Source organism: Oryza brachyantha, chromosome 5, assembly GCF_000231095.2.
Source record: "Oryza brachyantha chromosome 5, ObraRS2, whole genome shotgun sequence".
NCBI classification, from domain to species: domain Eukaryota; kingdom Viridiplantae; phylum Streptophyta; class Magnoliopsida; order Poales; family Poaceae; genus Oryza; species Oryza brachyantha.
This window is the reverse complement of record NC_023167.2, coordinates 17,585,783-17,609,068: the sequence shown is the minus strand read 5'-3', so window position 1 is coordinate 17,609,068 and position 23,286 is coordinate 17,585,783. Positions and strand designations below refer to the sequence as shown.

Genomic DNA, 23,286 nt, shown 5'->3' with positions numbered 1-23,286 from the left:
GCACAATGTGTGTATGATAGATGTGATATGTTAGTATATGTTTTATAGATAGCTATTATATAAATTGACTATTAGATTGACTATAGATAAATTAAAACTAATACATAATACATATTTAGTTGGCTATATTATTGGTCCTATCTTGCATTTACAAAGACCAGTACCATGCCGTACGCACAATCCCTATTGGTCTACGTGCCACTCAGCGGTTCTTCTGCTATTTGTGCTGGTCCAGTTCCCGCCGTCCATTGGCCACCCATCCCTTGCCACCATTGCCTGAAGGCTGAAGCTTCTTTTTTCTGATCTGATCCACATACGTATGGCAAAAAGAAATGCAGAACCATACGCGGCGATCTGTCGAATCTGAATATCTGATGCGTGCATCGACGCCTCTTCCTTTGCTTTCTGAGTTTTTAAACTTCCAAACCATGCCAAGCTAGGACAGTGCAATGGTCTATTCATATATTAAAAAAGGGGGCAATGGGAGCATGATTGGTTGCTGTTTGGTACCAATGATTAAACCTTTCTTTTCCAACACATTGTCCTCTATTGCATCTTCCAGTTTAGCTACTCTCCTATGATGGTAACAACTACACGATTTCATGCCTTGTTTAGTTTAAAATTTTTTTTATAAAAAACATCACATCAAAACTTTAAACACATATTTGAAGTATTAAACGTAGTCTAATTATAAAACAAATTTCAGATTCCGCCTACAAACCGCAAGACAAATCTTTTGAGTCTAATTAATCCGTCATTAGCACATGTTGGTTACTGTAGCACTTATGGCTAATCACGTCCTAATTAGGCTTAAAAGATTCGTCTCATTGTTTCCTCCATAACTATGTAATTAGTTTTAATATTTATATATATTTAATGCTTCATTTAGATGTCCAAAATTCGATATGATGTTTTTAGGAAAAGATTTTAGAAACTAAACATAGCCAGTGGCCATTTCACACTAGCGTACATCACACTAGTCAGTGGCCACTTCCCCTAGTGCATGCTTGCCAAGGTTGCACATTGTCACATGGACAGCCCAGCTGCTTGTCTCCTCTCCCCTATCAAGCCAAAACTTGTCTACATACAGCACTGCATGCTATAGTGCTGTTTGCAGCAAACACCTTTAGCGGAAAAAAACATTCGCTCCGTATATAAATATAAGCATTTTTAGTGTCAGAAATATATCCACAAATATAAACATTTGTAGAGTCCTCTTTCATAATCAACCATCCCCTCATAATTTCCTACATTCGGCATTTTACCATTGGGGATGACCCTATTGTAAAACTCTTAGGGGCAACTTTTATTGTAATTTCACCTTAACTCTAATCAATACTAAAACTCCTAAAAATCTTTATATTTGTGGACAGAGTGAGTACAGTCATTGGACTTTGGACAAAAATACCTGTCCTTTGTGTAGCATTTCAAATGTATTTGGGAGCAAGAGGATCTCACTGAGGAACAATTTTGCCTCTGTACCGTGTGGCCCTCATCTTGCATCCTTGCTCACCGTAAGAGCATGTACAATAGCAGGCCGTAAGCCAGTTATAAGCATATTTTAAAGAGATAAGAGAGGAGAGAAAGAAAAATAGGCTACTAATTTGTAGTCAGCTGTATACGGACTCCAAGACAGAGTGTATATATGACATGTGAGACAATATACTAATGTTTTGTAGATAACTATTGTATGAATTGACTATTAGATTGACTATAGATGAATTGAAGGTAGTAATTGATTATACTACTGAACGTGCTCTAATACTGATAGTACTGAGCTGGTAGGTCACCAGTACAAGCTGGATATATCCCTTGCAATAGCATAGCCAATAGGAATTGTACCATCACCATCATTTATCATGGGCATAACTTTGCTAGATCTCGGCCAATCTTGGTGAGAGAAAGAAGAGAATATCAGCTCCTATTTTTAAGAGGTTTCTGCTTGTTCATAGCAACTTCGATCACAGGGAAGATACATAAATAGATTCTCTGTCACTAAGAGAGAGTGAGAGAGAGGCAGTGCAGTGGATGCATGATGAGGCCAATGAGGAGGCTACGCATTGGCAAGGTGCTGGACTGCTTCTCCTTCTCCATGTGCGCGAGCACCAGCGGCTGCCTGTGCATGCGCACGCTGGAGGAAGACGAGGAGGCGGCCATGGAGAGGAAGGCCCTGGTGAGTAGCCAGGTCGACCAGGTGACCAGGCTTCGCGATCTTGTCGACGGCACGAGGACGCTCGGTTTCCATCTGGAACCAAAGGTACCAAACCAACCTGATCTTCTTCTTCTTCTTCTTCTTCCATGAGATGTCCAAGTGCAGTTGTTGATAATCAGTGTGGCTGTGTGTGCCATTGGCTGATATGCATTTCTCTGGTTCTTGTTGCTTGGGTTGGTGCAGACTGTGGAACTCAAGGTGTCCATGCACTGCAATGGGTGCGCCAGGAAAGTTCAGAAGCACATCGCAAGGATGGAAGGTAACAAAACATTGCATGATCTCTTAGCTTTCCGTGACGAACATCTCGTTTCTGAAAAAAAAAACAGTTCTTTGACTCCTTTTCTTCCGGGCAGTTTTCATACTGTTTGATAGGTAGAGAAGGATCAAATATTAGCCTCTGTACTGTCATGTAGTCTAAATGTTAATTGGAGATGTTCTTCTAGCTTCACGAGCGTCTGGTCTCCCTGACTTCATCAAAAGCAACCTGTTTCATCCAAATGCTCGATCTTTTGAACTAACCATAGAGGATCCAAAATATAAACCCCCTCCAAAATGTTCAGGACAGGTTACCTTTATTTCCAGACCAAACTGAACTCAACATTTGAGCTCATCTCATGAACTTTTCCTTAGATACACTGTACTTTGTTACCCTTTTCTAGTCATGGATAAAGTGCCCTTCTTTGTATTTTTTTGCTTTTGCGGTTTTGCCTCTCTCCAGACATTCTGCAATATCAGTTCAGGCTTCAGAGCTTGCCATGCAGGATTAATGTAGTTCATCAACTCCAACGGCTAGGTAAATGGCCCGGGCATTTCTTGACTGTACTGTACAACCGATGAACCGAAAATAACGTACAGACCAAGGCTGCAGACGCATGGTACGGTGAACATTAAACCCGGCTGCTTTTATGCATCTGTGCTTCACTGTCCTGGTACTGTCATGTACCACTTCAGATCTTGATACCCTCTACCAGCAAAAAAGTTGTACTCTTAATATGGATCATGGATGGCAGGCAGCAAATGCAAACACAATTCCTTCGGCTTTTCTCTGTTCTCCAACCTGAATAGATCTATTCACAACAGTCATTTGGATCTTCCTGTCATCAACTCATGACCCTATAATCATATGGCCATAGTAGCAACTCAAAATAAATTCACACTAGATGTCTGAACACTGAGTCACTGACCGGCCTTGGCAATCGCCATTAGCACATTTTTCAGAGATCTCTTCAGCAGACGGATGCGTTTCAGAGTTCAGAGACGCCATAATAAATCAACAGTACTCCTAATTATTACTCCCGGTGCTGTACGCTGGTGGTTTCGCAGGGGGGCAGAGAGGGGCTCATCAATTGATCAAACCCAGTGTTTGTTGTCACCGTCACCGATCAAATCACACCTTCTCCCATCGCACGTCGCATGTCTATTGCGTTGCCGGGGACATGAGAGGTCTCGTTGCTCATCCAGTGCAAGTGTCGCTTCGTCGGCGGCGACAAAACGATCGCCTTTTTTCCACATGCTCGCGCCGCGCACATGTGCAGTTAATTTCGCTTACCATCCAGTGCATGACTGATGCTAAAAAAATCTATTTCTATTCTATTTGTCTTATTTAAAAATTTAGTGTAGTATAAATTTTTTTAAGTAATACTTAAACTATTTCTAACAATAAAAAAATAATAATCAAAATAAATAATATTTTTAATTTTTTAATAAGACGAGTAGCCAAATATTACAAACAGAAATTCAAAATTTTTTATAATCTGGATAATCTGGGACAGGGGAGTATGAAACAGCCATAGTAGTAGCAAGGTTTTCTTTCCCCTACTGCCGAAGGTGGGGTCGTTGCACCCTGACGTTTAACCACGGGAAACTGTGAGAAATTTATCAAAAGTTCAATCCTTCAAAAGTTTATTTGATTTTACTGCGGTTACAGTATCGTTACCGTATTCTGCGTGGTAACCGATGGCTTGGGAAACACTATAGTTGTTCAGTTCTTTGCTGTGATTTGGCAGAAGAAGAAGAACGATTTTATTATTTTTGAGAAAGTAATAGCTTTTTTTAGAGTAGAATGTATTACCTCTAGGTTAAATTTTGATATCTAGATGTAATTATTTAAGAGAACTTTTTTATCATCCTTGAAAAATATCTTAAGGTAAAAAAGAATTTTAGTATAATTTTTTATATCTAAGATATATTATACCTTAAGTTATTAAACTTTTACACTGAAAAATATAATAACTTGAGATACTTTTCTAAAATAATAGTAAAAAACGCATTTTAAGGATAATAAAACTGCCTAAGAAGAAAGTAGTTCTGGTGGTTTTGATGCATGGACATTTTGGTTGCTTTGCAGGGGTGACGTGGTTCGAGGTGGATCTGGAGAGCAAGAAGGTGGTGGTGAAGGGGGACGTGATGCCATTGGAGGTGCTGCAGAGCGTCTCCAAGGTGAAGTTCGCGCAGCTCTGGATGCCGATGGCCCCAGCGCCCCTCCCCCTCCCCCTCCCCACCACCATCTCCGTTTAGATCTCGATCCACTTCCATCTCAAAAGGAACTGGATCCGCAAAAAAAAACACTGTCATCCGCTCGCGCGAGCGACCGAATTCTCACGCCAGAAATCGCAGGATTCAGCGACCGCACAAGTGTACCAACCTGAACCTGCTCCGTCGTTTTTACTGCGCTCTGCTGCAGGCTGCCGCTCCGGCTACAGATGGTGTGTGTGTGTCACTGACTCGCTGTAGGCGTGCCACGGTGATTTATGGCTCGATTGAGCTGCGTTTGAAATCTTCACGGTGATCTGCACGGGTGGTAGACATTAATAATGTAGAGATATTTATGTGGAGGGATAGTTCGAGACATAAATATACTGTACCTATTATATTGTGTTTCAAAGTCTTTCCTACTAATATTTTAACGTGCAAATCTTTTACGCGTTATAGAAAAAAAATACACAGTACATATTAATTCGTGTGAAAACAAATATTTTGTTTCATGAGAAGGTTCTGCTAAAATTTTATATGGTTCTATTGTTCTAAATAGTCTTGTAAGATGAAGTGGTTTTTCTCCCTTGAGACGAGGTCTCCTTGTTTTGTGGATGCTACATAAAAAACATTGTTTTTAATTTTGAGAAAAATGGCTAGACATGGAAATTCAATTTTTTTGTTTTTGTTTCAATTTGTATAGGTTAAATTGAAACTTACTTTTGTGGAATGATATATTATATATTAGGGTTAAGTCCGATTTATCACCTAACCATCACAAAAAGTATGATTTACCCTCCCGATTATAGTATCAGACATTTATGCCCTAGACTTTTCAAACAGCTATAGTGAGGAGGCGTGGAGTGACAATGAGGATTTCAAACACCTACTAGATCATGCCACCTTCTTAAGCTTCATGTTAAAGGCCTAGAGATAATCCTCTGCGGTCAACTTCTCCATAGTGACAATGAGGATTAGGGAGGAGACTGCAGCTATAGTGAGGAGATATGGGGACATCATCCATTCATACGCTGCCCTCTAGTCTTATCACCCTGAGCTCCTCTTTTCGTCCATGGATGGATGTCCTTGAGCTTTGCACCACCTCCAGATCTATGGCCGTGCGCTTGGAATGACAGAAGAAGGGGGTGGGGTTGGGTGGGTCGAATGCAAGGATGATGACGTCCAAGGTGACGCGGCCGCTATGCTTAGAGAGAGAGAGAGAGAGGAGACGGAGAGTGGTGGGGAGGTATATGGCATTGACACATTCACCTTGAAAAAAAGAGTTTTTTTAACATCTTTAAAAAATATCTTAAGATATCATATTTGTTATGGTACCGGAATTTTACGTTAAAATTTTTAGCATCTTAAGTTACTTAAAAAAAACCTCGAAAATGAGGAGGTGTGGAGTGTCTATTTTAGTATTTGAGGGAGGTACAAGGCAGTGACACATCCAGTTTGAGAAAATTCAGAGGCGTGGAGTGTCTACTTTAGTGTTTGAGGGGGTAAATTGTATTTTTGGCATAGATGAAGGGTAACACTACGTATTATCTATCTTGTTATTTTTAGAAAAATGATAAATTTTAATTTATATGAAAAAACAAGGGAACGTTACTTGATGAGAAAAAGTCTTTCTGTGTTATCGGTTGGCTTTTTCGTGAAAAAAAAAGTAAAATGACATATTTATAAATAAAAAATAATTTATAAATAATACTTTTACATATGTCTTCTTAGGGACCTCAAAGCAAAAACTGAAGATAAATTGAGTGAAAAACACTTAAATTAATTCTAAGTTTTAGATTAAAAATTTAAATTTTAACTTATACTTATAATCATAATCATAAGCGAAATAACGAGACTCCCTTCCCAAAGAAAGTGGTTTTTTTACAACTTGAGAGGATGTTCCTCGTGTTTTGCATGTCACTTAAAAGTTCATTGATTTTTCTTAAAGAATATAAGATAGCTCAATATATGATATTAGTATCATTTGCTTTGCTAGAGATTGGTCGATCTATTTTCCACTCATCACTGTGTCTGGTGGGAGCAGATTTCTCACACGACAAACGCTTTTACAAAGACATTTTGGTTCTTCCAGGCCTCTGCTTTGGACCATCAAAGTTACTTTACAGAGGAAACGAACACCTGCATAGTTGCATATACTTCAACTACAGGTCAATGGTCATCAGTATCACTTCTGACTTACAACTATACATACAAGACGTACAACGAAAGCATTTCAGCAACGGCAAGTACTTCAACTACAGCTGCTTCCTTTGAACAATTTGCTGCAGTGCTGCTGCTTACTGGGCCTCTGTATTCCTTATACATAGGCATAAGAAAGCCAATCTGATAGTTATCAGATATCATTCTGTTGCTCATGGCGTCATGCTGTGATGATCAGAGAATTCAGTTGCAACCTACTTCTGAAATTCTGCACCTGCAAGGAGCTGAGCTGCCTGGAGCTTTAGCCACAATGGTCCATGCATATGGAACACAACTGTGGTTGCATGTAGGACATTGCACCTGGATCTTCTCAGTCAAGGGCTTCTGAATGCACTACAAAGCTAGGAAATGCCATGGTAATGTCCCTGAGTGTTTGCAATAACGAGACAAAATTCATTCAGATTCGGAAGAAAAGAAATAAAAAGGATAATAACCTCAGGGCATCTCTAGTTTTTCATATTTATACTGAAAAATTCAGTACTCACTGTAAATAGGGAAGTGACATGTTCCTTAGTGATGCTGGGTTCGCCTTAACAAACTCCTCCCATTCCTCGAGGTCTATCCTGCCATCTCCATTTGAGTCTGCTTGGCTGAATGTCTACAGGTCAAAAGGAACAGCACAATGATTACGTCAGAGGTAAAAATTAGCTGAAGTTTATATTCAGAGTGTAAATGCTTAAAGAGAAGCATCTTGTTAATTACAAATTGACAATACATTATCAACAATTGCCTCGACAGCGCTCTCTGAAAGACGTAGATCTGACTCATCTAGAAGTGCCAAGACCATTTCTCTGAGCTGTTTCAGTAAGCAAAATAATCTGTTCAATTTTCTTTAACTGAAAAAAAAATCTGTTAATTGAAGTTCAGAACTTATCATGTACTAGATTACAAATTTTCATGAATGATTCACCTCTTCTTTCTCAATGTAGCCTGTCCCCCTTAGATCATATAGCTTGAATGCAACTGCCAAAATGACGAGAAAGATAAACTGAACAGTGAATACGCCTATTTCTGAAAATGACGATAAGATGAATGTACAGGAGGTAGAACCATACACGCAGTCTTTTCTGATTTAGGTGCTTTTGGGTGGAACACACTGAGCGACCGCACAAACTCCCCGAATTCGATTACCCCGTCTCGCTTCAGATCAAACAAATCAAACACCTGCAGCAATCCAGATGCAACAGGATCACCATTTTTTGCTCAGAGAAGAATTGAACAAGATGACCATTTGGCTGGCCATCTCCTGCCTGCAGCTGAAAGAGTACCAGGACTGAACGAGAACAAACCCTGTCCGCGAAGAGATTCACCTTCCTGCTGTTCCTGAACAAGGCAAACTGAAACTCCTCCTGCTCAATAAAATAAAATAAAATAAGAAGGCATACATACCATCAAGAAAGCTCCAATGGAGCAAATTTATCAAATTAACTCTGTATTAATCGACCTTGTGGATGAGGCCATCCTTGATGATGGAATGGCTCATCTTGTTGTACAGCTCGCGCAGCGCCTCCACCTCGTTCACCGTAACTGCGAGCACGCACGCACGCAGCCAACCACAATGCAGAAAAAAAGCAAATTAATCGCCCGCATCACGTACAGAAACATGATACACATAGCCCCGTGGAAGTGCAAGAAGCAGGTGAGGCATCGGCGAACGCTCACACGCGGTTTGGGCGGCGAGGACGGCCGGCTCCTCGTACCCCGGCGGCCGCCGCTGCACCTGCTTCGACGACGCGCAGCCCATGGCGGCGACCCCTCCCCGGCCGATGAGACGCCGCCTTCGCCGACGGCACAAAATGAGGAACATGAAATCGATCAAAATTCATGCGAAAGACTCTCCCTTTGGCATCATAGTTCATACATACACGCAGGGAAATCCGAATTCTGACCTGAGTTTATAGAGAAGAGCGCGAGAAAAAAATTGTCGTACGTGAGTCAGCGACACGCACGCCTCCTCGCTGGAGTCTCTGTCTCGCTGTATCTCAGATTACGCAACCGGGCGTTATTTTATAGCGAGTTCTCCGGCGTTCCAAGTCAAATCGCGAAAGTATCGTAAGAAGAAGATGAAGAAAAGATTGTGTTTTTATTTGTGTGTGTGACAGCTTCTCGTGAGCGGAGCAGTTGAGTCCACAGGATGGCGGTTATTGTTTGTTTTTAAAAGAAAAAAATATCAAACGACACGTTACAAATGAAAAATACTTTATAAAGAATAAAATTTTTATGTATGCTGTTTTTAGTGTTAAAAAAATAAAAATCTTAAAATCAGCTTCAATTTAATATTAAAAATTTTAAAGTTTAGCGTATAAACTTAGATACAAGCGAAAAAAAACGAGAGTGCCGCATGTACCTCCGCAGCACTACAGCGCCGGCGCCACCATCAAGCCGGACTGCGGCGGCGGCCGTCGCGGACTCTGCGCCCGCTGCCGGTAGATCGATCGATCCAATCGATCGCTGATCGATGTCTTTATTATCGTGACTTTTCCTATCTTCTTTTCTTCTTTCGTGAAAACTAACGTATTAACCATACGTTTTAACGTTTTAACAGATCTTATTAAAAAAAATATCATTATCATTTTATTAAAATATAGTTAATAAAATTGATTTAACATATATGTCTCAATCTTTTTTCTTTTAAAAAATAAAAGGGTGTTGATGATGGGTAGGTATAGATTCATCACCATCAGTAGTAATAAATTAAACACGGGTGCTGCTGCCTAGCTAGCTAGATATATACATGCACGGCAGGATGTGGGGCTTTCAGCTGCTTGCTTGCCATGGATTTTGTCGTCCGATTTTCTACCGGAAAAGCGCTCTGCTTTCCACTGATCGATCATTGTGATGCTCGTGTAAGTAAAAGTCACCGGTTATTGCGAAAGAGCCTCTGACCTATTGATTATAAAAATTTCAGTAGCACTTGATATCCTAAATGATGGGGTCCGGTTTCGTACCTATTAGTTATAAAAACTTTAGTAGTACTTGAGATCCTAAATGGTGGGTCCGGTTTCGTAGATACTCATAGGGACGAAGAGAGTACGCGTGTGTTATGAGCGTCTATTTTGTACCGTGTTCTATAAAAACAACGATTTATTTTGAGCGTGCACGTGGCTGAGCCATCGAAGAGCTTGGAGTGGAATGGGGAAAACATAAAAGGGAGGCGACGTGCACTCGGGTCGGGTCACGCTCACAGCCGTGTAACAGGAGAAAGACTAACAATTCTAGAACCAAATGTTGGCTCTATCTTGTTACCAAATAATCTTTAGCAAAAGTAACTCATCTATATCTTATTACCATATTATCTATAGCAAAAGTAGCTCATCTAGCTACAGATATATATCTCGTAGTGAGCGAGTATAATAAGTAATATAAGTGACATATGTAACTATGTTATACCTATGCTTATATGAAATAAAAGAGAAATAACATATTAGAAGAGAGAAGAATGAGTTACACATTTATAACTAACTAGTTATAGCATAAATTCTCAGACATTACGTGTATAAATGATGGGTCATATATTAATAATGTATATATTATATTTAAATGAGAAGTAGCATAAAGGTGCATTATTGTTTTGCCCACCCTATATGTTAACCAAAGCTCAATACTAATGCTTATGGCAACGGTCCTATGCCCAGCGTGTTTCACTCACTGATCTTTCATGGTATCACAGTAGTTAGTGCAATTTCTCTGTCATTGTAAGTACCTGACAAAATCGCCCCAAAACACCCATCATTTTACATCATTTTCACAATTATTTTGTGCAGTACGTTTGCATCATTGCATGCATCATTTGCCTTGCTCCAAATATGACGTGTGGCCGTGTTTGTCACCACTAATTAAAGTGGGTTATTGCTGGTGACATGTTTTTATTAGGGATGAGTGGCAGACACCGTCAAGCATTTCAAGGTGCTTCTTTTATCACTTTGGGATTCTCTTGCCTTTAGAGAATCCATCTTTTCGTTTCTTTCCATGTTCACCTCTAATTCTAAATTAAGCACCAAGGTGAAATCTGTGTCATACTTTGCCTGATTAAGAAATGTGTGCTGAAAAATCAGTGCTTTTGCACAGGATTAATACACGCCACGCACCCAGGCATTCATCCAAGATGATGAACAAACAGGAGCAATACGACTTTGCCTTTTCTGTCGACTTTGAATGGTGTCAATAGCGGTGCATGTATTACAAGTTTACAGCCACTACTTAGATTGATATATCTAAGAAAAAACGAAACCACGTTTTTATATATGAAAAATAATTTATGTGTAAAGCTTTTATATATATATATATATATATATATATATATATATATATATATATATATATGCCGATAATAACTCAACAACAAAAATTATAAAATAAATCACGATGAAAAAACACACAAAATTAAGTCCAAATTAGGTTTTAAAATTTAAATTTTGGATAGTTGCAACTGCGAAATGATAGAAGCCCTAATATCATTTTCGGTTTATTTCCAAGAAAAACATGCAGCCTGATATTTTTCGCTTTTACTTATGCCTATAAGCTAAAACTTGAATTTTTAACCCTAAATTTAGACTTAGTTTTAGGGTTTTTTATTATAGTTTATTTTTTAGTGTTGTCTTTAGATCCATAAGAACATATATATAAAATTTTTATTCAGATATTATTTTTCGTTTGCCGTTCGTCTTTTTTTCTAAATCACCAGGACGATCACCCCCATGGTCTTTCCAGCCGTTTTCACCCTCACCTAAAGCACCAAAGCTGAATTAGTGTCATGCTTTGCTTGATTAACCAATGCGTGTGTGGTGAAATCAGTGCTTTTGTACACGCACCTAAGAAAAAAGTAGACTAACCAGGAATGGTGTCACTGGGGCTGGAAGTACCATGGCCAGAAATTTTATTATTATTTAAAATTTTTATTTATTAATGTTAAAACTAAACCCACCCACCATTTAGCCTTTACTTTATATGTGAATCTTTTAGTCGTACCAGTAGTTCTGACGTAATCGACTAACATTGTTACACCGATATCACGCTTGGAGCACATCGCATGACATCATGTTTTTGCCACGTCTGTGATGCTAGGCATGGCTAAAAGGTGTAAATTTTAAAAAACATTATTTGCGTAGTTTATTATTGGGACAATTATAAATATATCACTGGTTTAAAACATTATTACAAAACTAAAAAAAATACAAAAATACCATCCTTGCAATATAGAAAAAAACTAATGACAAATTTACAAAAGCTCCTTTATTATTAAAATAATTTAATAAAATGAGTTAAATAATAAAAAAAATGTACAGCCACAACTATGCCCCTAATATTGTTTTCGTTTTTGATTTATTTTCAACACTTACCTCTGCTACTAATCACCCGTCCTCCATCCTCTCCTAGTATATGTAACCATTTTAGAATTGATCCAATCTTTTGTTTTCAATTCAGTTTTACAGTCCATCCTTAATCATGTAATGCTCGATCCGTTGCGATATACGAATACATTAAAACAATTAAAGCAATTTCCCATTCCCTACCTATCTACTTACAACAGGCTCGTGAACCAGCACTCCCTGAGGCATCGTGAGTTTCATGCAAGTCTCGTTGGGGACAACCGACAACGCCATGCTTCATGTGATTGATCTCCTCATCCCCAGCCATCGACTTTGGGGTGAGGCACCTTGGCTGAAAAGGTGCCATACACAAAAAAGGAAAAGCTTGGAGCAGCACGTGTGCCCTATCAAAAGTAGCATGTTAGTATGATCCAATTTGCCAAACAACATATCTACCCTAGTTGTGCATACTGGTAAAACACCACCAGTTGGGTAATAGTTCATCTTCCACAGTTCCAGATAGAATATGTTTGTTTGACCGAAACCAATAACAACCATCATTGAATCTTGCTATGTGATGCAGGGATGACATGGCCAAATTATGGTTTCTTGATCACACAGTGGGTTGTACAGGGTAACTTCAGAATTTTTCAGAACTGAGAGCAAAATACTCCCAGTTTAATCAGATCACAAGAGGACTTGAATCTCAACTACGAATTGAGATTATCAAACTGCTATTGAGTTACATATATGTACAGGCAAACAGGCCAGAAAATGAATTAGCTGTTTCCTGGAACAATGGTTACACCAGCTGCACCAAAAATTTTCGTGTCAAACTGATTTTCCATTTCTGAAGCACTCGTACAACAGCAGTCAAATGGGAACAATACAACCCTGACAACAGAACCAGGCCACCATGATGCCTAGCAAAGCGCCGGCAAAAACCTGTGACGGAGTATGTCCTAACAATTCCTTCAATTTTCTTTCGCTAATTGGATGGCCCTGAAACAGGTCCTCAACGATCTTATTGAGTACCTGTGTCAAAGATAAAGTATGCATCAGGTAACATAAGAGAGCATCACAACATTGGCAGAATTTTGATGCATCTGGTGTAGTCACTACCCAGGAAATAAGCACCCTGTCATAACACACTATTGCTACTGGGTTGTCATGATGGCTATCCAAAACCAATATCCAAAGGGCCCTGAACCTAAGAGCTTCAGAATGCAAAGACCAGCTTTGGAATGCAAAGATCATATAAGTATCAATCCTGTAAGTGGGTTTGTAGATGATCTGGACTGCAAGATGCAAGCTTAGCGACGTTGTTAGCAGTTTCCATGTGGAAAAAAAAAACTAATCTCATGCCTTAAAGCGAATTGATCAATAAAAGCTTGTTGACAAAATGATTGCATTGTTGATGCAGGGACATTATGTCTGTGCCGTGCGTTATTCTAATGGATGCTTTAATCAGATAACTAATATAAACTTGTTTTGCGATGTACAAAAAATACATGAGCTAAGCAAAGTGAAGGTAGCACTGAAATGTGACACCAAAATACCACAAAGGTCTGAAAGGATCAAGATATAGTCTCGAATGGCTCAATATATTTGATGCTAAACACTAACAATCACGCTATTTATTGCCCTTCCCTTGAAACACAATTTTATTACCTCCCAACAATTCAATGCAAGGAGAAACAAGTATCAAGACTGCTCAGGCCACTGGCCTGCTAACACAAAGCCAAAATGTGTTTATGCCAAAAGAGACTGAAACTGCCATGTGAAAACTTCTGAAGCCTATATAACAGAATCGACACATGATCAACTTTTGAGTGGTGGAGCTAGAAACACCAAATTTTATTTGTTGGAGGGGGCCAATAGTATTAATATTTTGAAATCTGACAAAAGCTACAATAAGTATAGTGCAAATGTACAGAGCTTGGCGGAAGCGAGGCGCCTGCTTGCTCTGCCCCTGTTTTGCGGTCTGGATAGTTTGTTTCATATCAGGACGACCATAATCTTATATGTAGCACAATTCAGGGTAGTTTCACAATTGTGCTAAAGTTCCTAATGAGGTCAGAATGTTACTTTCAGACATTCAGTTGTCTGCACATATCACAAATTTACCATCATCTCTCAAAGGGTAACAATTACATCTACTGCTGAGGGTAAAAGAACATCGTATTGTCCCAACTCCCAAACAATGATTTTAAAAAAACAATCAGTCTGTATCTAAGCCACAAATACTACCGCATTGAACCAGCATAAGCAATCCCATAATCTGTCCCATTGGGTAAAACATACCACCAGCCTCCTTGGTGATAGAAAATTGTGAATATAAGTGTGTTACCCCAAATCTCTTAACTCATTTTTGACAAATTAGCAATCAAAGCCAGAACTTTAGAAAATATCTAATATATGACATTCGTCGAAATGCAATACAGAAATAGACAAAGCAGCCAAAGCATTGGCTCACCTCGGCCTGCATCCCCGCGTGGCGCCTGACGCCCGTGGCGTCATACATAACAATCAGGGTGAACCCCAGGCAGACAGGGAAGAGCGAGTCACTGACGCCGTGGCAGAGCGCGACGGAGGCGGTGAGCGCGGTGCAGAGCGCGGTGTGCGACGACGGCATCCCGCCGGAGCTGAACAGCATCCGCAGGTCCCACCGCCGCTCCACGAAGGAGGTCAGCACGACCTTGGCGGCCTGCGCCACCGCCCACGCCACGAGGCCCGACACGAACGTCGGGTTCGCCGCGAGCGCCAGGATGTACGGGTTCTCCCGCGCCTTGGTCACCGCCGCCGCCGTCGTGCTCATCAGCAGCGTCCCTATCCCCGCCCCGCCCCCCGCCCCGACCGCCGCCGCCGCCAGGTCGGGGAGCTCCCCTACCGCACGCCCTCCCCGCAGCGCGGCGGCGAGGAGCCTGGAGAGCGACGTGGGCGGCCAGACCGGCGGCGGCGGAGGCGCCGCCGACGCCGCCGCGGCGGAGGCGGGGGAGGACGACAGCGTCTGGAGGAGGAGGAGGCGGCGGCGGCGGCGGCCGTGGGGCTTGAGCGGCCTGGACACGGGACTGAGGAGGCTGGGGAAAACCCTAGAGGAGAAGCGGCTGGAGCTGAGCACCTCCATGGCTGCTGCTCCGCATCGCCGCGGAGGAGGTGGTGTGGCCGTGGCGATTATGTGGTTAGTATTTTATACTGACATCTCCTTGGACAAAAATACCCCTCGTATTTTCCCATTATTACCGCATTTGGCCGTGTCGGAATGGCAGGTGTCGCAGGGGTGTTTCGGGAAATTCGGTCAGGGCGAGGGGGCCACGGTGGCATATTACTGCGAAGATTCTCGGGTGGTCGGAGTCGCCGTCCCGGCGTCCGGCGCGGCCAATCGCCGGCGGACGCGTGGTCGGAGCGGCCAGTCGATCGATGTTTGAGTTTGAGCTTGGCATGTTCTTGCAGATTCTGGAAATTTTTTCACTCTTTTCTTTATTTTTTGGTGTGAGAAATGGATTGGGAAATTTGGTATTTTCGAGTGTTTTTTTGTCGCTGCTTGGTGTATGACGTACTCGATCCGTGTCTTTTATGTTTCATGTTGCTGATTTTTAGGTTATATACTTATATGCTTGACTATTTATTTTACTTGATTTCTAATCCAAATATAAAAAATATAATCTATGCTCAAAATTTACTTGATGATAAAATAAGTCATAATAAAATAAATGATAACAAAGTTTTTTATTTTTCTAAAAAAGTATGAGTGGTCAAATGTGAGTTCAAAACTCAACCGTGTCAAAAATAGAAAATAAACTAAATGGAGTACCTGGCACAATATTGTTTTACTTGAAAAAATCGCTTTCAAATAAACACCACAATGATGTATGGCCGATTTGCGGTTGTTCCCGCAGGGATATTCTTTTGTCAAGGGGAATAGCATATGCTCAGTTTGAATTGTTCCTTTTGCTACTATAGAACTATAGAAATTTATTGAACATATAATAGTACCTTTAAGTTTTAGTGTATGTACTTTAACTTTTCAAAAAATTAGTGCGAACATTAAAATGTACATTAGTACTTGCAGCGGTAAAATAAGTCACAATAGAGTAAATAATATTTTTTTAAAAAAAATAAGATGAATAATCGAACTAGCAATGTTTTTGAAAAAGCAAAATATATTTGAAGTTTTTTTTGCATTTTATGCTATTCCCAGAGGATTTTTTTTTTAAAAAAAACAAAAGTTAGGACTTGGGAGTAGTTGAAGCGGGACAAGCAAAATACGTCTCCTCGAAGCAAAGGCGTATTGTTACAAAAATGCGCGTTTTGGCCACCGTCTCGCAACCTCCCCCCAAAACCCTCTCGCCTCTCGCCGCTCGCCGCCGCCGCCGCCGGGCGAGCCACTGGAGATGTCGCTGTCCAAGTCAATCTCGGCGCGCCGCCTCGTGCCGGCGCTCTTCCCGCTCGCGCACGCCGACGCCGCCTCGGCCGCGGCCTCCCGCCGGGCGCGGCGCCGCGACTCGTTCGTCGCGACTCCCCCCACCCCGCCGCCCTCCCCCAGCGCCGTGCGCCTCGCGGAGCCCCTCCCGTCGCTCGCGCCCTCCCGCCTCGCGCTCCACAACCGCATCCTCGCGCTCCTGTCCTCCTCCAATGGGGAGGCGGCCGACCTCGCCGAGGCCTCGCTCCTCACCCGCCACGCGCTCCACTCCAACTGCCGCCCTTCCTCCTTCACCTGCGCCGCCGTCCTCGCCGCGCTCCTCCGCGAGCGGCGTCTCGACGACTTCTTCGCGCTCCACCGGTTCGCCCTCCAGGCCGCTGTCCCGCCCACCGCCGCCACGCACGCGCTCTACCTCTCGGCACTCGCCGCTCGCCGCCTCCCCGACGCCGCGCTCCACCACCTCCGCCTCATCTCTCGCCCTGGATCCCCAGTGCCCCCGTCACCAACTGCGTACCGCGTAGTCGTCAAGTCCCTCGTCGTCGACCATGGCCGCCTCATCGATGCTGTCGAGCTCAAGGATGAGATGCTGGCCTCAGGGTTCGTCGGGCCTGATCCACAGGTCTACAACCTTCTCATGGCTGGGTTTGTGGAAGCCGGAGATGGTGCGAAAGCCGTGGAATTGTACGAAGAATTGAAAGACAAGGTTGGATGCGAGCCAATTCTTGATGGCATTGTGTATGGGAGCCTCATGAAGGCTTACTTCCTTATGGGAATGGAGGAGAAAGCGATGAATTGTTACGAAGAGGCACTCGGTGTAGAATCGGAAGTGAAATTTGGAGCCCAGAGCTATAATGGTGTGGTTGATGCACTTGGGCAGAATGGAAGGTTGGATGATGCACTCAACCTGTTTGAAAGAATGCTACAAGAGCATGATCCTCCACTGAGGATTACTGTTGATGTGAGAAGCTTCAGTGTGATGGTGGATGCCTACTGCGCTGCTGGGAGATTTGATGATGCAATTGCAGTGTTCAGGAGGATGGGGGAGTGGGAGGTCATCGCTGATGTTGCAGCATATAATAATTTGATCCGCCATCTGGGTCTCCAACGGTTGGTAAGTGAGGCTGAGTTGCTCTACAAGGAGATGGGTGAACGTGGTCTTAAAGCAGATGAGGAAACACATGTGCTACTGATGGAGGGTTGCTTTAGGGTTGATCGCATCGATAACGGCATTAATTACTTCTCCAGAATGTCTGAGTTGGAGTTGAAGCCTGATGCAAATGCCTATCATAAGCTTGTTGATGGCCTAATTGGTTTCGGGATGTTGGACAATGCCCATACTTATTTCGATCAGATGAAGCAGCAAGAAATTACCCCAAGCATTGCAAGCTACAAGGCACTGCTAAAGGCATACATTGGTGCAGCTAGATTGGACAGGTCAACTGATGTCGCAAAGGATATTCTTTTGGACGAGAAGTTGGTGTTCAGTGATGAAATGAGAGAGCTTTTGGAAGGCGCTCTCCGTGAAGCAGGGAGGGAGGGTGACATAACCAAGCTGTATGAGGACGTGGAGAGGGAGAAAGCTGAGGCAGCAGCTCGGGCAGAAGAAGAGAAGGCAAGGGCAGATGCTCTTGCCAGGGAAGAGAGGGAGAAGAGAAGGGCAGAGGCTGCTGCCAAGGACGAAGCTGCTGCTAGAGCTAGCGCCGCTGCCATTGAAGCTATCCTTGGGCACAAAAGGAAGACTGAAAATGTAACAGGAGAATCTGATGCAAACACAGTGGATGGTGGGTTCCGGAGCATGTTTGGAATTACATCAGCTGGAGATGGGGCGCTTCACGGCATTTCTTTAGGAGGTGAAACTAAACAAGGAGATGAACAGTAACATGTTACAACCACCAGCAATCATGTCTTAATTTGTCTGTAGGTCTGAGGTTATACCCGTCATTTTATATCGATTCTAAGAGCACCGCAGGGTAAATTCTGATATGCCAATGAAGATTTCAACTTTTGGTACCAAACAAGTAAATGACTATACCCCTGGTTAAGTCTATGTGTAACTGCAATGTTAACTATAAAATAAAATGACGGCCACGAAATTTTCATGCATTACCATTTGAAATCCTTTTTTTATTTGTGCAGTATAAAATGCTTAATACTACTACCTCCGTTTCATATTATTTCATGTTATAAGACTTTCTAGCCTTACCTAAATTCACCAATTGATGAATGTATCTAATTTATATACACGTCTAGAATCATTAGCATCCATATAAATCTAGATAAGGCTAGAAAATCTTACATTATGAAACGAGGGAGTACTTTTTTCTTTTCAATCCGCTAGCAGTTCTCTATGTTGCAGTATTTACAATATATACGAGCAACTTGCGACACAGACAGCAAACAATATATGCGAAGGCCTGTTCTATCTCAGGCCCAGATATACTGGCATCTCATTTAACAAGACTTGAAACGGTGAAACGAAAATACTAAAGCTTAATACTATACTTTATTGTGTAAATATGTTGGCTTTACATAGTATGGATACAACCCATTCGTAAATCGAGGAGAAACAGTGAAATGTATGGTAAACCCACAGCTTAGTTGCAGACAAAGCGACTAAAAGGCAGATACTTAAAATGCGAGTACGTTTAGGGTTCCCTTGGATTAACCCTGGCAGTCTGATATTGTTCTGGTAAACATACAGCTCTAAGGCCCCATCATCACGGAAAATCTTGGCTCCACATCCTCGAGAATGCAGTGACCCTACAGACTCTTCATCAACAAGAACAGCAATTATCTTCTCTTTTCCCTCCCGTGCATCAGGAATCTGCAAATAGAACGACAAAATTAGTGCTAGTCAATGTCTACTGACATGCTGGAAAATAAGAAACTGCAAGGCACCTCGAACATTGCTTCTGTCAAAATATCTTCCATTATAGATCTCAGTTCTCGAGCTCCTGTTTGTCGTGCAGCTGCTTTCTTTGCTATTAGCCGCAAAGCATTTTCAGTAAAATGCAGCTTGACCTTACATGGGGAAATGAGAAAAATATGTTGTTGTCAATAGAACACAGACGACAGCATTTTTAGTCACAGCCTGCAGTTGAATCAAAAGAAGAATGAACAGAACCAGACTCACATTGTTCATTTTGAACAACTTCTTGTATTGTTTTCCTATTGCATTTTTTGGCTCCATGAGAATCTGAAGGGATAAATAGATTAGTTTTGGAAGATGTGGACACAAAATCACAAAATTACAAATAATAAACATTGCTACCTGAACCAATTGAGCTTCAGTGAGACCATTCAAGCCAACTGTTATTGGCAACCTCCCAATAAATTCTGGTATGAGGCCGTACGCGATCAGGTCATCATTTTCAATCTAAAAAGGAAATCATTGAAAAATATCTCTATGTGGAATTAAAATAATGTGTTTGACATTTGTCAGCAACTGATCATACAGATTCAACATAGCATGATTCCCCGAGAGCATTTGTCCAGCCACAGTTCCGCAAATCACCAGATGCTGGAAGTCCAAACCCCAAATGGCAGTTTTGGCGTCTTCAATAGCACAAGTACTTTAAGACAACATGTAAATCTGGACAAAGATTAACAATTCAGACAATTATAGTTCATATTATTTGTAACTGCACGACCTTTCTGATACTATCTTTCCCAAGCCAGAGAAGGAACCTCCACAGATGAAGAGTATATTTTTGGTATTAACCTGCAATATAAATTAACATGAGACTGAGAGTATAATTCCAGCATATGGATGAAAAATTCATCGTCTAATGTCTCAAAAATTGCCCCATTATACTATAATGTAAGGAACTGGTCACATTTTAACATATGATTCTTCCATCTGCAGATACAAGTTTCTTAAAGAAAATCTAACAACCTACTTTGGTTGTTCTATATCACAATATACTAGAAAAGAAAAGGTGAAAGTATCTTGCAAGAAAACAAATCAAAAATTTATTATTTTCAGACAGTCATTATATATACTTCCTAGTTTCCTGTTTAGTAATGATCAAAGTAAAAGGTTAACTATATAAATCCCACCACAACCTATATTTAGAAACAGATGGATCTTAGTAATTACTTTGAATTTGAACAAAAATTGCAACTTGCAGTTAGAGAACACCAATGATATGTTTTGTTGAAATCAAGAGCCTGTAACTTTATTCTGTAGCAAAATTATCATGTTGATAAACAATAAGGTAGGTATTACCGACAACTGACTGGAGAAAATAATCAAAAGATTCAGAATCAACTACCTCGACATGACCATCGGATATATTATCTTGATTTCTTTTTCTTGGCACATTGATAACCTAGAATGATAGCAATTGATGGATCATTTTCAGAGAAAGAACATGACTAAATTCGATATTCAGGGAGAAAAAACTTATAGCCAGCATTTGTCATGCATATGGCCAGGAAAAAACTTACACGGGCAATTAATCAGATCTCACCCTCTTCTGAATGGCTAGTGAAACTATCAAGTACTAAAAATACGAAGATAAATTTTACTTGACAGATCAGAAGATCAATATATGCACTTACTGTTCCTTCAAATATTTTTAACAAAGCATGCTGGACACCCTCTCCAGAGACATCCCTCCTGTCCTCATGGCATTCAACCTGAATGTGGGACCGTATCCAATTATTGCAATTGTAAATACTTTCGCTAGACATGGCAGTAGTTCAGAACTAATCTGTTCAATGACCTTCTTTATGAGTTTATCAACTTCATCAATGTAAACAATCCCGCGCTCTGTGGCTTCAACATTGAAGTTAGCAGCCTAAAACGAAGAGCATGTCAGACAAGCAATACATGGTTAATTGTTTAATAAAATATATAAGCTTGATCCAGTTCAGATTATGCCCAAGATGGCTATTGGCACCAAAATCATTTTCTTGCAGATGATAGGGATCCAAGATTCATTGATCATTATACATACAAAGGAGCTGGTTATTAACAATTTGCTGGAGAATTGATAGTAGCACAGTAACTTAGGAAAATTATGTCAAAACCGTATTCAAATACTCTCTTCATCCCAAAATATAACTTCTAGTATTCAAAATTTGTCCCAAAATACAATAGCTTCTCTACATGCATCCTCTTCTCAACCAGTCACAACACTCCATTCAATTTCCCCTTCTACTTCCTCCTCTCAACCAATCACAACCTTCACATATTTAATTCCACCTACTTTCTTAATACCCGCAACTCTAAAGCTTCTTATACTTTGGGATGGTGGGAGTAACTCAAATATTAGAAACATTAGATAGCCCAAAAGAGAACATAAACAGCCAGAAAGGGAGTGATAAGCTGTTACATACCACCAGAAGGTTGCAAATTATAGATTCGACGTCTTCACCTGAATACCCAGCCTGGAAAAGCAGTCTTTTTGTGGCATCAGAAAGAAGAAAGTAGCACACACAATCGGTTTTTTTTGCCGCGATCCATGACACATGGAACTAAGCAGTAAGCAACTTCAAACATCGAAGAAATTTTCAGGATGCATGAAGCAGCCGTCCCTACCTGTGTAATTGCGGTTGCATCTGCAATCACGAATGGAACATCCGCAAACCGAGCTAAAGTTTTGGCTAGCAATGTTTTGCCTACCATCATAACAAAAGAATGAAATTAGCAGACCGCATTTACAATACAGTGATGAACCATGTATGTGTTCGTATCACCTGATCCTGTTGGCCCAACCAGAAGGATGTTACTTTTTTCAAGTTCAATGTCATCCTCACCACTCGAACTAACATAACTATATCACCACGGATGAAATTGATGTCAAAATCGTGATGCATAACCGAACCACCAAATGAATTTTGCAGGATCTAACCACTTATTTGAAGATTCATTGTATATCCTCTTGTAGTGGTTGTGCACAGCAACACAAAGCACCTGCACAAGCAAGCTCCCCTTTTAAGCACATGCCCTTAAGGATATCCTTAAATTTGTACAGTTCCAGAATTTGAACCAAAGTTGCATAATTTTAACTTGCTAGTGAATACATGCAAATCGAGCAGATACTAGATAGATAGCGTCTTTATCATTAACCATGTCCACCACGCTCACACGCAGCGACGAGAAGGGAGGTTTAGTGATTCAGCAAACTTGTTTTAACCTTTTTGGCCTTGTCCTGGCCGACGACGAACTCGTCCAAGCCCCTGCGGATCTCCTTAGGCGTCGGGAACCGACGCGGCGACGGGGACCGCGCCGTGGTGGAGCAGAAGCGGGTCGCAAACACCGTCCCCGCCGCCGCCGCGGACAGCCGCGGGCCGGCGCAGGAGCCCACGCGGGCGGTGAGGAGGCGGCGAGCGGCGGAGTACATGGGACCAGCCGCCGGCCGCGGTCGCCGGAGCAGCCACCGGACGGCGATCTGTTCGCCGATTAGCCGCTTTCGCTGCCGATAATTATTTCTTTATTATTCGGTTCGGTTCAGAACCTTCGAAATTACTCAGATTATACAGCAAATATATTTTCCTTCGGCCCAAAAAGACCCATCTAAACGTGGCCCATTAAGGCCCATAATAGAGTGATACATTTAGGCCCGTATAAATGCGGCCCAATATTTGATACCAAGTGTTGGGCCTAAATCAAGGTTTTGGAGGCTAGTAGTGTTGCACTTTTA

The 23,286-nt window shown here is 41.6% G+C and overlaps 5 protein-coding genes across 6 annotated transcripts; 2 read left to right on the top strand and 3 right to left on the bottom strand.

The window, feature by feature from the left end:
- Positions 1-1,872: 1,872 nt before the first annotated feature.
- On the top strand, positions 1,873-5,146 carry LOC102711160 (protein SODIUM POTASSIUM ROOT DEFECTIVE 3-like). The gene is made up of 3 exons (XM_006655461.2): positions 1,873-2,257; positions 2,396-2,471; positions 4,560-5,146. The coding sequence occupies exons 1-3, from the start codon at positions 2,033-2,035 to the stop codon at positions 4,727-4,729; spliced, it is 471 nt and encodes a 156-aa protein (XP_006655524.1). The 5' UTR covers positions 1,873-2,032; the 3' UTR covers positions 4,730-5,146.
- Positions 5,147-6,610: 1,464 nt separating this feature from the next.
- Positions 6,611-8,778, bottom strand: LOC102720879 (calcineurin B-like protein 4). Of its 2 annotated transcripts, none has more exons than XM_015837335.2 (8): positions 8,567-8,778; positions 8,349-8,431; positions 8,173-8,253; positions 7,960-8,068; positions 7,815-7,867; positions 7,620-7,700; positions 7,390-7,502; positions 6,611-7,269 (listed from the first exon to the last, which is right to left on the bottom strand). In XM_015837335.2, the coding sequence occupies exons 1-8, from the start codon at positions 8,709-8,711 to the stop codon at positions 7,215-7,217; spliced, it is 720 nt and encodes a 239-aa protein (XP_015692821.1). In that variant the 5' UTR covers positions 8,712-8,778; the 3' UTR covers positions 6,611-7,214. The 2 variants fall into 2 exon arrangements, with proteins under 2 accessions (XP_015692821.1, XP_006654700.2); XM_006654637.3 differs by having other exon boundaries at positions 8,194-8,253; positions 8,567-8,777.
- A 4,010-nt stretch (positions 8,779-12,788) lies between these two features.
- LOC102710880 (uncharacterized membrane protein YuiD) lies at positions 12,789-15,364 on the bottom strand. The gene is made up of 2 exons (XM_015837188.2): positions 14,690-15,364; positions 12,789-13,248 (listed from the first exon to the last, which is right to left on the bottom strand). Exons 1-2 carry the CDS (start codon positions 15,338-15,340, stop codon positions 13,087-13,089), a joined length of 813 nt encoding a protein of 270 aa, XP_015692674.2. The 5' UTR covers positions 15,341-15,364; the 3' UTR covers positions 12,789-13,086.
- Positions 15,365-16,525: 1,161 nt separating this feature from the next.
- On the top strand, positions 16,526-18,789 carry LOC102710595 (pentatricopeptide repeat-containing protein At3g49240, mitochondrial-like). Its single transcript, XM_006655459.3, has one exon. The coding sequence runs from the start codon at positions 16,608-16,610 to the stop codon at positions 18,513-18,515; it is 1,908 nt and encodes a 635-aa protein (XP_006655522.2). The 5' UTR covers positions 16,526-16,607; the 3' UTR covers positions 18,516-18,789.
- A 324-nt stretch (positions 18,790-19,113) lies between these two features.
- On the bottom strand, positions 19,114-23,086 carry LOC102710308 (CLP protease regulatory subunit CLPX3, mitochondrial-like). Its single transcript, XM_006655458.3, has 14 exons — positions 22,780-23,086; positions 22,495-22,556; positions 22,340-22,416; positions 22,182-22,261; positions 21,980-22,030; positions 21,364-21,438; positions 21,200-21,277; positions 20,911-20,967; positions 20,287-20,357; positions 20,092-20,191; positions 19,908-20,012; positions 19,770-19,832; positions 19,535-19,657; positions 19,114-19,460 (listed from the first exon to the last, which is right to left on the bottom strand). Exons 1-14 carry the CDS (start codon positions 22,984-22,986, stop codon positions 19,140-19,142), a joined length of 1,470 nt encoding a protein of 489 aa, XP_006655521.3. The 5' UTR covers positions 22,987-23,086; the 3' UTR covers positions 19,114-19,139.
- Positions 23,087-23,286: the final 200 nt, after the last annotated feature.

Excerpts from the sequence above, each read along its gene's own strand:
- LOC102710595 (XM_006655459.3), top strand. The coding sequence starts at position 16,608 with ATGTCGCTGTCCAAGTCAATCTCGGCGCGCCGCCTCGTGCCGGCGCTC.
- LOC102710880 (XM_015837188.2), bottom strand. The coding sequence starts at position 15,340 with ATGGAGGTGCTCAGCTCCAGCCGCTTCTCCTCTAGGGTTTTCCCCAGC. Across the intron at positions 13,249-14,689 it reads ACGCGGGGATGCAGGCCGAG|GTACTCAATAAGATCGTTGA; the intron begins GTGAGCCAATGC and ends TCTTTGACACAG.
- LOC102710308 (XM_006655458.3), bottom strand. The coding sequence starts at position 22,986 with ATGTACTCCGCCGCTCGCCGCCTCCTCACCGCCCGCGTGGGCTCCTGC. Across the intron at positions 22,557-22,779 it reads GCCAGGACAAGGCCAAAAAG|GTGCTTTGTGTTGCTGTGCA; the intron begins GTTAAAACAAGT and ends TTGCTTGTGCAG. Across the intron at positions 19,461-19,534 it reads TGACAGAAGCAATGTTCGAG|ATTCCTGATGCACGGGAGGG; the intron begins GTGCCTTGCAGT and ends TTCTATTTGCAG.
- LOC102711160 (XM_006655461.2), top strand. The coding sequence starts at position 2,033 with ATGATGAGGCCAATGAGGAGGCTACGCATTGGCAAGGTGCTGGACTGC. Across the intron at positions 2,258-2,395 it reads GTTTCCATCTGGAACCAAAG|ACTGTGGAACTCAAGGTGTC; the intron begins GTACCAAACCAA and ends GGGTTGGTGCAG. Across the intron at positions 2,472-4,559 it reads GCACATCGCAAGGATGGAAG|GGGTGACGTGGTTCGAGGTG; the intron begins GTAACAAAACAT and ends GTTGCTTTGCAG.
- LOC102720879 (XM_015837335.2), bottom strand. The coding sequence starts at position 8,711 with ATGTTCCTCATTTTGTGCCGTCGGCGAAGGCGGCGTCTCATCGGCCGG. Across the intron at positions 8,254-8,348 it reads AGGATGGCCTCATCCACAAG|GAGGAGTTTCAGTTTGCCTT; the intron begins GTCGATTAATAC and ends TTTATTGAGCAG. Across the intron at positions 8,069-8,172 it reads TTTGTTCTCGTTCAGTCCTG|GTGTTTGATTTGTTTGATCT; the intron begins GTACTCTTTCAG and ends GGATTGCTGCAG.